The sequence below is a fragment of the Dermochelys coriacea genome, chromosome 4 (genome assembly GCF_009764565.3).
Source record: "Dermochelys coriacea isolate rDerCor1 chromosome 4, rDerCor1.pri.v4, whole genome shotgun sequence".
NCBI classification, from domain to species: Eukaryota; Metazoa; Chordata; order Testudines; family Dermochelyidae; genus Dermochelys; species Dermochelys coriacea.
The window spans coordinates 145,007,759-145,018,967 of NC_050071.1; the positions used below are offsets into that span (position 1 = coordinate 145,007,759).

Sequence of the window (11,209 nt, forward strand, 5' to 3'; positions counted from 1 at the left end):
CAGTATTAAATGGTACTTGGCTACACTGCTACTGAACCCAGCTGTTTTAGTTATGCTCAGATTGGTTCTCAGGTGACTAGACTGTTCTGGGGGACAGGTAGAGACTGAGGTGCAACCAGGGACAGAGACCCCAGCAACTGCAGGGGATAAAGGTGTTTGAAAACCTGGCCACCCCCCCATGGCATTTGTCTGTAACACAGCAACTGGTGGAGGCCACTTCTGATCAACTCCACCATTTCAGGGGGTGTTCCAGGCAGCCATGGCTAGAACCCAGATGTTGGGGAAAACAACACAGGAAACCCCTGCCTGTGCTTTAGCACATCTCCAACCTCAAAGCCATCTTGAAATTGTCTACAGCTCAAACTGGGTGCAAGAGCCATTAACACCTGCTCATCCTCCCTGCGAGGGAGAAAGCAGGTCTAGTCTTCTGCCCTCCTGGCTCGGGATGAGAGAAAGCAGCACTGGGGCCATGGGGAGGAGAATTGAAGAGTTAAACCAAGGGACCTGTCTCTGCTGTTAACTCAAACATGGGCAAAACTGAACTAATCAGTTCCAGCTTCTGGTCATCTTTGAATCCCCGCCCCAATCCTAGGGAGGTTTTATCCTCTCCCCCTTGCTTGGGTTTTAGGACAAGGGTTGTAAAGGCCCCGTTGGGTAATCTAGCACAGGGAGGCAACAGAGCCAGGACTAGGTGAATTGACCAGTCACCACAGGAAGAGCACACAAGGGTTAGCGTAGGCGTACACACACACCCAGCTTCACAATGCACACCATTGCTGGGGTCCTGCCCATGACAAGGGCTCAGCACTGTAGCCTGAAGGAGGGTCTCACAACTGGACACAACCTGCCCTATTTTAAATCTTTACCCAAGAAGATGAAGCCCTCTGGCCTTGAGCAACTGTCTTCCTCTGGCTCAGGGCAGCTGCAAACCTGCAGAGATAGAAGCCAGAGGCTGGGCTGAGCCGAGTGTTACAACAAAGGGAAGTCTTGCTCTTAAAAATAAACAGAGAAGAGGCTTGAAAAGCTTGAGACGTTTATTGTTACTGGAAGTTTGTTTCAGTCACAGGTAGGGCCAGGCGGTGGTTCCACTCCCTCTGCTTCCGCAGTAACACCCTGAGCAGAGGACGGAGCTCAAGCGATATCAGAAATACAAGCACTCGTCGCTGGCCCAGCCATCCCTTCCACCTGCAGTGCAGGGCTCCCCCACGGCCCAGCACTCGGCTGCCCTCTGGACACAGCTGCAGGCTGCAGCATGGAGGGAAGGCAGCAGATGAGCAGCCTCGGCCAGGTTAAACCAGTGGCTAGGCACAGCCCCACGTGCTGCAAATCGAGCCTCTGCCAGAGCGAGGCGAGCCCACGGCACTAGTTCTGCCGAGACTCACATGAGACACCAGATACCAACACGCATTTAATGCGGGCTGCTCCGGGCTGGGTACATTCTTCCACACAGCTGCCTCGAAATGCTGGACAAGCAGCAACAGGTTTATACAGCTGGGAAAGGCAAGTGTCCTGCCACTGCCTGCGGGTGCTGGTCAGTCTGTACTGCTGTAGCGCAGGTCCCCCGGCTGTCCCGCAAGCAAGACCTGGTAACCTCCCACCCTGCTTAATCCTCCTCTTTGACCTTTTTCTTTTTCTTCTTCTTGTCTGGCTGGGGGGGCTCCTCCTGGGCCAGTTTCTTTTGCTTCTTGGGCAAGGGCTCTTCTGCCAGCCCATTCTCCTCCAGTGAGGTCTCCTGCTTCTTCTTCTTCTTCTTCTTGGGCTCTGTGTTGTTTTCCTGAAGCAGAGTGGGGGTTAGAGGGGCCCTTTGAACCCCCCTGGGGTGTAGCGGAGCACGGCCTGTACTCACAGGCCTATGCCCTGCTGGTACTGGAGGGCCCTGTGGAGCAGCTCAGGCCATACCTGGACTAGAGTGCAACCTTCTGGAAAGGCTGATGCCTCTGTTGCGTGGACACATGGTTTGCTAGGCCAGATCCCCAAGCAAGTCCCCTTAGAGCCACAGACCAACATGGACAGCAGCAGCTGAGAGGAGAGCTCCACCCAAGGGGCCACTTGTGGAGGCTGGCCAGGACTAGGACCAGCCCATTTCACCCAGCCCCAGGAGAGCGGTCACACATCAGGGAGGCTGAGCAAGGTCTGGTGGTCCCAGCCCACTGTTCCCTTTGATTTCTCCTCACTCCCTGCCAGTTCAGGACCCCCGCTGCCTTGCTTGAGGGCAACTCTGCAATTTGGTATTTCATCCAAAGCCAGTCATCTAGGAGGATCTGAAACTTGGCAGACAGTGGCTACTCCCACACTGCTCCTGCCATTCAATCACAGGATAGCCCAAAGCACTGGCCTGCAGTGGCAGCATGGGGACATCCTGGCTGTAGGGGATGATTTGGGACCTCCAAGAGCTTCAGTTATTGGAGGAAGATGTGCACATTCCCTGTGGAGGCAGGACACGGACCCATAAGCAGGCTCTGCTAGCCCACTGGGGCTCCAGCTGCATTCTCTCTCGTCCCTACCAGTGACATCAATCCGAGTCTGCAGGCAGCTGGGAACAATAAACTCCAAGATGTAGGAGCTATATTCCACCAAGAGCTGAATGCTCTGGAGGATCATTACACCCACTGACCGGTTAGCCATTGCACGGATTAAAGCATGCAGGCAAGGAGCATGTAACCAGGTCAGTGCAGTCGGAGGCATTGCTCAGAGTGTCATGGGGGCGCAGAGCATCTGTCTGAGCTGCAGGCCAACTGAGACACTCAGTGGCCCCACTTGCACCGGCTCAGCAATTCCCAGAGCCAGCTGCCTCTGTCCCCATCCACTGCCTTTTGCTGATGTACACAGGAGCAGAAATGAGGAGTCAGGAACCTGCATCATTCCGAGCTCCCTAGGCAGGTGGTGGACATGCCCCGCACTCACCACCCGAGCCCCCTCCTCTCCCTCTGGACAGGACCTGTCTGCACCACACAAGTCGTGATGGAAATGCCAGGTCCAGGCCTGCCCTGCCCTTTCAGCCCCCCTCCTCCCCATCAGTGAGGGCCTCTGCAGCCAGCCTAGACCCTAGGGCAGATTCCCGGTTCTTTACCTCTACCTCCATGGTTGTCTCTAGCACAGAGTTCTCTGTTTCCTCAGCAGCTGCTGCCACTGCCAAGGCTTCCAGCCGCTTCTTCTCCCGCTTCTTCTTTTTCTTCTCTTTCTTCTTGATTTCAGCGGCCACCTCAGTAGCCTGGCAAAAGGGCAATGGAGGCTCCATCAGCACTGGCAATACAGACCATGGTGACGGGCTCCCCGCTCCCCAGGTGTCAGATCAGCCTCATTAAATCAGTTTTTGCCTCCAGCAGATGGTCAGGCAGGAGATTTCACATCACATCTGGCACCCGCCCAGGAGTCCTGCAGCACTGCAGACCCACTCCCAGCCCCCTCACCTCCACCATGGCCTCCTTCATGACATCAAGATTCTTGCGGGGAGGCTCTCCTGTCTCGTAGAAGGCCAGGCGCTCCTCTACCTGCTCCCGGAGCTTGTCACCAAAGACGCTCGTCGGGACATCTGCAGAGGGGGGGCAGTGTGAATGACAGGCTGCTAGCTACAGCAAAGCCCACTCCCCATCAACCCCCAGCCCCTGCCACCCAGCTGGCAGCCCCCCGTTTCCCAGCCCTAGAGCCGGCTTTGCTCAGAAAACAGGTGTCACCATTCACTACGTGAAATGCTGTTGACGAAAAATATTCCCATCATTGCAGAAGCCGCTGGGTTTGCGTGACTGACACTCCACTGGCCTCCAGCTCGGCCAGGCAGGCCCCTCCCCCAGCCGGGGCTCGGGTGAAAGTGGCACCTGAGAAGCAGTCTATCCTGGAGGCGATGGTGCACTTGTTGGCCAGGTAGCGGGAGATGCGCCCCTTGTTGCGGGTAGCCGCTCGCCCGATGAAGGTGGAGTGGAATATCAGCCCGTACTTCGGGGTGTTGCCACGAGTCTTCAAGGCCCTGGAACAAGTATGGGAGTGAAGGTCGCTCTGGAGCCCTGACCCTGCTGGGCTGGCGACCGACCACTCAGAGTGGCCTCTGGCCAGACACTGCCAACCCAATCCGACCTGCTTGGCCTGGTACAATGCAGCAGCCCAGCCCTCAGGGGGTTGAACACACCTAGGTGGCTGCCGCTGTACTGCGGGTCTGAAGGCCAGCCCTCCCCGGCCACCCAGCTCTGCTCCTTCCTGCACCCCCAGAGAAGCAGAACTGCAGCTAACGCACTAGCTATGCCAAATGCTAAGAGCCAGAAGTTGTCATGCTCCTCCTCACACAGACTGGCAGACGACGGGAAGTGAGGAGAGCAGCTTTCCCTGTGATCAGAAGGCAGCTGGCACAGAACTGAATATGGATGCCTGGGGGAGCCACAGTCCACCAATACCCAACATCCCAGCTGCACAGCAGAAGCTGCCTGGCCCTTCTCCTTCCCAGGAGTCAGATACATGTGACAGCCAGGCCAGGTACTGGTCACATCCTGGCTAGCCCTGCATGGCTGGCACTAGTGTCTATCAGACTCTGCCCATCAATCAGAATAGCTAACCTGCCGCATGGGTCCCCTGACAGACCCAGCACCAGGCACCAAACAGTTCAGCAAGAGCGAAGGAAAAGCCTCGGTGGTCGCTCAGAGACTGGGGCTGGTTTATCACTGAAGCATGCAGCCGTGTCTGGCCAACGTGTCAAGCCCAGCAGCCCAGGAGCCTGCCATCACCACGACCACCCTGCAGCTGTACCTGAAGAGGGCCTTCTCTGCCCCCAGGATCTGCACCGTTGAGGCTGGGTACTTGGCCAGGTTTGTCAGGCTGCCGGCGTGGGAGATAAGACGGGCGCCCACCTGCAGAGATGCAAAGGAGACGAGCAGGGTAGCGAGAGAGCTGAGGCTCTACAATCCAGCTGCAGCTCTACAATCCAGCTGCTTAGACTACAGGCCCAGCATGCAATGCTGCATTCTGTGCCACCTGGGCCCAGCCCTTGCTGGCCGGTTTGGGCCCTTCAGCTACTATGGGTAGGCTCCCCAGGGCACAGATCAGCAGTGACCGCGTCTCAGCACAGAGCTCAGTGGATTGACAGATTCACACCAGAACATCATTTCTGTGGCCTGGGAGAGCACAGATCACCCCTGCTCCTAGCCCGAGGGCACTCACATAAGTGATCTCTCCTGCAATTCAGCTCCACCCTCGGACAAACAGAGGCTAGGGACACCATTCCTTACCCATCCAGGCTAATAGCCATTAATGGACTTAACCTCCATGAATTCATCCAGTTCTCTTTTAAACCCTGTTATAGTCCTAGCCTTCACAACCTCCTCAGGCAAGGAGTTCCACAGGTTGACTGTGCGCTGTGTGAAAAAGAACTTCCTTTTATTTGTTTTAAACCTGCTGCCCATTAATTTCATTTGGTGGCCCCTAGTTCTTATCTTATGGGAACAAGTCAATAACTTTTCCTTATTAACTTTCTCCAGTGTGAAAAAAGTCCTAGCCTCTAATCTCTCCTCATATGGGACCCGTTCCAAACCCCTAATCATTTTAGTTGCCCTTTTCTAATGCCGGTATATCTTTTTTGAGATGAGGGGACCACATCTGTATGCAGTATTCAAGTTGTGGGCGCACCATGGATTTATATAAGGGCAATAAGATAGTCTCAGTCTTATTTTCTATCCCTTTTTTAACGATTCCTAACATCCGGTTTGCTTTTTTGACTGCCACTGCACACTGCGTGGACGTCTTCAGAGAACTCTCCATGATGACTCCAAGATCTTTCTCCTGATTAGTTGTAGCTAAATTAGCCTCCATCATATTGTATGTATAGTTGGGGTTATTTTTTCCAATGTGCATTACTTTACATTTATCCACATTACATTTAATTTGCCATTTTGTTGCCCAATCACTTAGTTTTGTGAGATCTTTTTGAAGTTCTTCACTGTCTGCTTTGGTCTTAACTATCTTGAGCAGTTTAATATCGTCTGCAAACTTTGCCACCTCACTGTTTACCCCTTTCTCCAGATCATTTATGAATAGGTTGAATAGGATTGGTCCTAGGACTGACCCTTGGGGAACACCACTAGTTACCCCTCTCCATTCTGAAAATTGACCATTTATTCCTATCCTTTGCTCCGTCTTTTAACCAGTTCTCAAACCATGAAAGGATCTTCCCTCTTATCCCATTACAACTTAAATTTACATAAGAGCCTTTGGTGAGGGACCTTGTCAAAGGCTTTCTGGAATCTAAGTCCACTATGTCCACGGGATCCCCCTTGTTCACGTGTTTGTTGACCCCCTCAAAGAACTCTAATAGATCAGTAAGACACGATTGCCCTTTACAGAAACTATGTTGACTTTTACCCAACAATTTATGCCCTTCTCTGTGTCTAATGACTATTTTATTCTTTACGATTGTTTCAACTAATTTGCCCGGTACAGACGTTAGACTTACTGGTATCACCTCGAGCCCTTTTTAAATATTGGCGTTACATTAGCTGTCTTCCAGTCATTGGGTACAGAAGGTGATTTAAAGGACAGCTTACAAACCATAGTTAATAGTTCCGCAATTTCACATTTGAGTTCTTTCAGAGCTCTTGGGTGAATGCCATCTGGTCCCGGTGACTTGTTATTGTTAAGTTTCTCAATTAATTCCAAAACCATCTCTAATGACACTTCAATCTGTGACAGTTCCTCAGATTTGTCACCTACAAAAGACAGCTCAGGTTTGGGAATCTCCCCAACATCCTCAGCCATGAAGACTGAAGCAAAGAATTCATTTTGTTTCTCTGCGATGACTTTATCATCCTTAAGTGCTCCTTGTGTATGTCGATCATCCAGGAGCCCCACTGATTGTTTAGCGGGGTACCTGCTTCTGATGTACTTAAACATTGTTATTACCTTTTTGAGTTTTTGGCTAGCTGTTCTTCAAAATCCTTTTTGCCTTTTCTTATTACATTTTTACATTTAATTTGGCAGTGTTTATGCTCACCACTTCCCCAATGAGGGCAGAGAGACTGGGAGCCACCTGGCTCATCTTGGAGCGGAGATACTCCTGCAGGTCCTTGCGGTACTCGGACAGCGAGATCACCCGGCTGGAGAAGCTCTCAATGTTGATGAGGTCAATGGGGGAGATATCCATCCCTGCAGAGAGCAGATGTCAGCACTCTACAAGAACTGCCACTAGGCCAGGGCAACCCCCAGAAGGGGCTGCAACCAAGGAACAGCCACTCCCTAGAGAAGCAGCAAGTCAGAGTCCTGACCCTCCCCGTTAACAGCACTCAGTACTAGCCTATTGGAGTGGGGAGGGAATTCCCCCCCACCCCACATCAGCCTCTGGCCAGTTTATGTCCTAATCAAGAAGGAACAGGTCAGATGATATGGGGAGCCAAGATCAGCTGTACCCCTGCCCCGGCAAACCAGAGCCATTGGCAACATATTCATGAGCCCTTAGACCCCGGTGCCAGCACTACTGATCTGCCCCCCCCCATCCCATGAGCCCTAGACTCCGGTGCCAGCAGTGGAGACCCCCCGCCCCCCCAACCATGGTCAAGAAGTGCCGCTAACCCATGGATGAACGAGAGGCGTCCAGAATGGCGTGGGCCTTGGCGCTGTCCATCACAATCTCCTCCAGCCCCTCCAGACACTCCTCGCTCAGCTCCTTGCGGTTCCCGATGCACTTGGCCAGGCGGCAGTAGGTGTAGTTGTCACTCACAATCTTGATGAGCTCTGGGAAGTGATACCCGTACCACTCTCTGCAGGAGGCCCGAGGGGAGCAGTCAGGGAGGGGAGCCGATGGACCTGCCATCTCCTCCCAGCCCACCCTTCCCCCGCAGCAGACGTGTCTCCCTGCTAACAAGACAGCCCAGGTCACAGGCTCCCTGGCTGGGGTGTACGCAGGGCAGATGCTCTTCCTCCCCTTCCTGTGCAGTCAGCGCTGGGAGTTACGCTGCCTGCGGTAAGCACGGGGAGAGACAATGCACGGGCTCCATACTAGCCCTCAACCCCCCATGCAGGCCTTGCAGTCCAGGGCAGAAGTGCTCTCTGCAGACAGGCTACATTCCCGATGCCGTCACTGCGGCCCCTCGCGGTTGATGCTGCTCAGAGAGCCCTCACCTGACGCGCATGGAGAAGGTGTTGATGTCCTTGTCCAGCTGGTCCAGCAGGCTGATGGACTGGATGATCATGTTGTCAACTCTGTTGACGTTGAATTTCACTTTGGCCCGTGAGTAGCTGTGCCCCAGGCCGAGCTGTGCCTTTGAGGCCGACTGGGCAGTGAGGCCCTTCACCAGGGTGTGGAAGTGCAGACGGATCCCTGCGGACACAGAATGTCTGGTGAGCACTGGGGTCCCCCTTAATATCCCCGCACCTCACCTCCAAAGCAAACAGGGATAAGCCACACACACAGGCAGGGCACTGGGGGACAGACCCAGGTGTATCACCCCGCAGGGGGTCTGCTAGCATCTCCATGCCTCACTACGGTACCCCGTCTCTTCTCACCTCGTGTGAGCTCTGCCACGACCCCTCCAGTCTGGCACTGGTAACCCAGCTCCTCTTGGACGGCAGCCCCAATTTTGGCATCACTGACTCCCAGCAATGCTTTCTTCTTCTTGGCCGGCAGGTTGGTCTCCAGGAGCAGCCGGAGGTCCTCGTGGAGAATCCCTGCCCCAGGAAGAGGGAGAAGTTAATGGGCTGTGCAGCTACATGGCACCAATGGGAGCAAAGGGGGCAACACAGAGCAGCGAGAGAGAAGCCGGGCAACGAGCTTCCAAGGCCATTGCAGGCCCAAAGGTCAGCAGTCGCCAGCCCAGCCTCACCTTCTGAGATGGCATTGACATTCTCCAAGGCACTCTGGGCGGATTTGAATGGGGAGAAGGCCACCAGTCTGACGATGCTGTGGAACTTGCCGATGTTCAGGATGCTCTCCTCCACCTGGAATGGGCCACAGGGAAATGAGTAAGTATCACACAGGGCAACCTGGGATACCAACCCCGCCTGGCTGGGCAGCGGGAGACCTGCGCAAGAGCAGGCGCCCGAGTGCTCAGAGACGCGTGACATCACTGCTTTCAGTGGATTGACAGATCTAGGACGTTCATCACTGCACTCAGCAGGAGCCGAGATTGCGGCCTGCCTGCCTTACAGAACAGAGGCTCGGCCCTATTGGCTGGGTTCTCACGCAGCCCAGAACCACCCACCTTCCTAGTAGAGTCCGGGTCCTACCGCCATGGGACAATCCCACTCCCGGCAACCCGCCACGCTACACTCCTCCACGCACCTGGGCTTCAGCAGGAGGCGATGGGACAGCGCATCTCTGCCCCCCTGCAAGGGCCCGTCTCAGCTGGTTACCCTCCTCCACCCCACAGATGGGGGAACCTCCCATTGTGCCACAAACCAAGGTCAGCTCAGGGAGCAAATGTTCCCCAAGCTCAGTGACAAGCCTAGGATGGGGCCCCCCAAGGAGACCCTGACGCCTCTCGGGGCCTGTTCAGCTGACAGAGCCGGCCCCCGCCATGCACGTGGGCACCCGCTGGCCCTGCTTTAGGGAGAACTGACAGGCGGCTCCAACGCCCCAGGGCGACAGAGCGGGGGAGCAGGATAACCCACAATTCCCCCACCCCCGGGGCAGAGGGGCGCAGCCTGGGGCCAGGGCCCCGCACCTGGGGCAGCAGCAGGCTGATCTCCTCCACCTCCCGCACGGCGAACAGCGCATAGCCCGCCGCGTGCTCGAACAGCACGTGCAGCAGCACCTGCGAGAGGGAGAGTTAGAGCGCGCGCCCGGCCAGCCAGCCTCCCCCCCCCAAATCCATCCCATCCCCCCCGGCCGGCCAGCCGGCCTCCCCCCCCGCCCCCAAATCCATCCCATCCCCCCCCGGCCGGCCGGCCGGCCGGCCTCCCCCCCCGCCCCCAAATCCATCCCATCCCCCCCCGGCCGGCCTCCCCGCGATCGTCGCCCCCGGCCGCTCCGGTCTCGGATTCCCCGCGAGCGAGCGAGCGAATTCCCGGCGGCCCCGGTCCAAGCCTTAGTCCCGCCTCCCCCGCCGGGCCTAGGGCCCGAACCGACCCGCCGCGGGGCCGATGGGCTCGGATGGGCTCCGCGGGCCGCTCACCATCCTGCTGCCCCCTCGCTCCACAGGGCCGCCGAGAGAGCCGCCGGAACCGGAAACTGAGCTCTCCGCCAATCAGAGCCCGTTCCTTCCCCTCATCCGCCAATGGGGTAGCGAGAGCGCCCTCAGGATCCGCCCCTTCCCCTCATCCGCCAATGGGGTAGCGAGAGCGCCCTCAGGATCCGCCCCTTCCCCTCATCCGCCAATGGGGTAGCGAGAGCCTCAGGGTCGGTCCTGTCTCCGCGGAGCGCAGTCACTGTAGCGCGCGGGGCCGAGTTCCCGGGGCTCGGCCTGAGGGCGCAGGCGCGGGGCCGCGTCCACCCACCGTAACGGCAGCCTGGGCCCCGCCCCTTCTGCGCGCGGGGCGAGACTCCTGCGGCTCGAACCCCCCAGACCCTCCCCGGGCGAGGGGCGGGGACCCCCCGGGCGAGGGGGAGGGGCGGGGACCCCCAGGAGAGGGGCGGGGACCCCCCGGGCGAGGGGGAGGGGCGGGGACCCCCCCTGGCGAGGGGGAGGGGCGGGGAACCCATGAAACCCCCCAGCCCCCCACCACCCTCGGCCCAGCCTGCGAAGCCGCCTTGGCGCCGGTCCCCCCACCCCAGGGGAGGCTCCCGCGCGCCCCCGCAGCCGAAACGCTCCGACCCCGGCCCGGGCGCTCAGCAGGACCGAGGGGCGGCGCCGGGCCGGGGCGCGCACCTGTGGGAAGGGAGCCGAGCCGCCCCTCGCAGCCGTTCCTGGAGGATGGTCCATCAATGGCTACGAGCCAGGCTGGCAGGGATGGTGGCCGGAGCCTCTGGCTGCCAGAAGCTGGGAACGGGCGAGGGGATGGAGCACTCGGTGATGCCCTGTCCTCTTGACGCCCGCTGGGCCCTGGCCCCGGCCTCGGCCGGCAGACAGGACCCAGGGCTGGCTGGACCTTTGGCCGGACCCAGGCTGGCCGTTCTTACCTTCTGAAGTGCAACAGCTTAACCCAGGCTATCGCAAAGGGGCTGGCTCGGGCCTGCAGACCCCTCAGCGCTGTAAACGACAGGCCTAAGAGATGTTATTCAAATTGCATCTTCTATTCAGTCATACCGCCGGCCCCTTGCAGCGGGAGTACAGGACCTGCCTCACACCGAGAAGACTAG

The 11,209-nt window shown here is 57.3% G+C and overlaps 1 protein-coding gene and 3 non-coding genes across 4 annotated transcripts; all 4 read right to left on the reverse strand.

Annotated features, from left to right (window-relative positions):
* Positions 1–1,016: 1,016 nt before the first annotated feature.
* NOP56 (NOP56 ribonucleoprotein) lies at positions 1,017–10,262 on the reverse strand. Its single transcript, XM_038399005.2, has 12 exons — positions 10,086–10,262; positions 9,636–9,725; positions 8,796–8,910; positions 8,479–8,640; positions 8,095–8,293; positions 7,546–7,733; positions 6,971–7,122; positions 4,735–4,835; positions 3,816–3,964; positions 3,411–3,532; positions 3,071–3,211; positions 1,017–1,774 (listed from the first exon to the last, which is right to left on the reverse strand). Exons 1-12 carry the CDS (start codon positions 10,086–10,088, stop codon positions 1,604–1,606), a joined length of 1,593 nt encoding a protein of 530 aa, XP_038254933.1. The 5' UTR covers positions 10,089–10,262; the 3' UTR covers positions 1,017–1,603.
* On the reverse strand, positions 3,290–3,358 carry LOC119855336. The gene has a single exon (XR_005292838.1). It is a non-coding gene; the product is annotated as a small nucleolar RNA SNORD57 (small nucleolar RNA).
* Positions 3,653–3,723, reverse strand: LOC119855337. The gene has a single exon (XR_005292839.1). It is a non-coding gene; the product is annotated as a small nucleolar RNA SNORD56 (small nucleolar RNA).
* On the reverse strand, positions 7,818–7,953 carry LOC119855340. The gene has a single exon (XR_005292841.1). It is a non-coding gene; the product is annotated as a small nucleolar RNA SNORA51 (small nucleolar RNA).
* Positions 10,263–11,209: the final 947 nt, after the last annotated feature.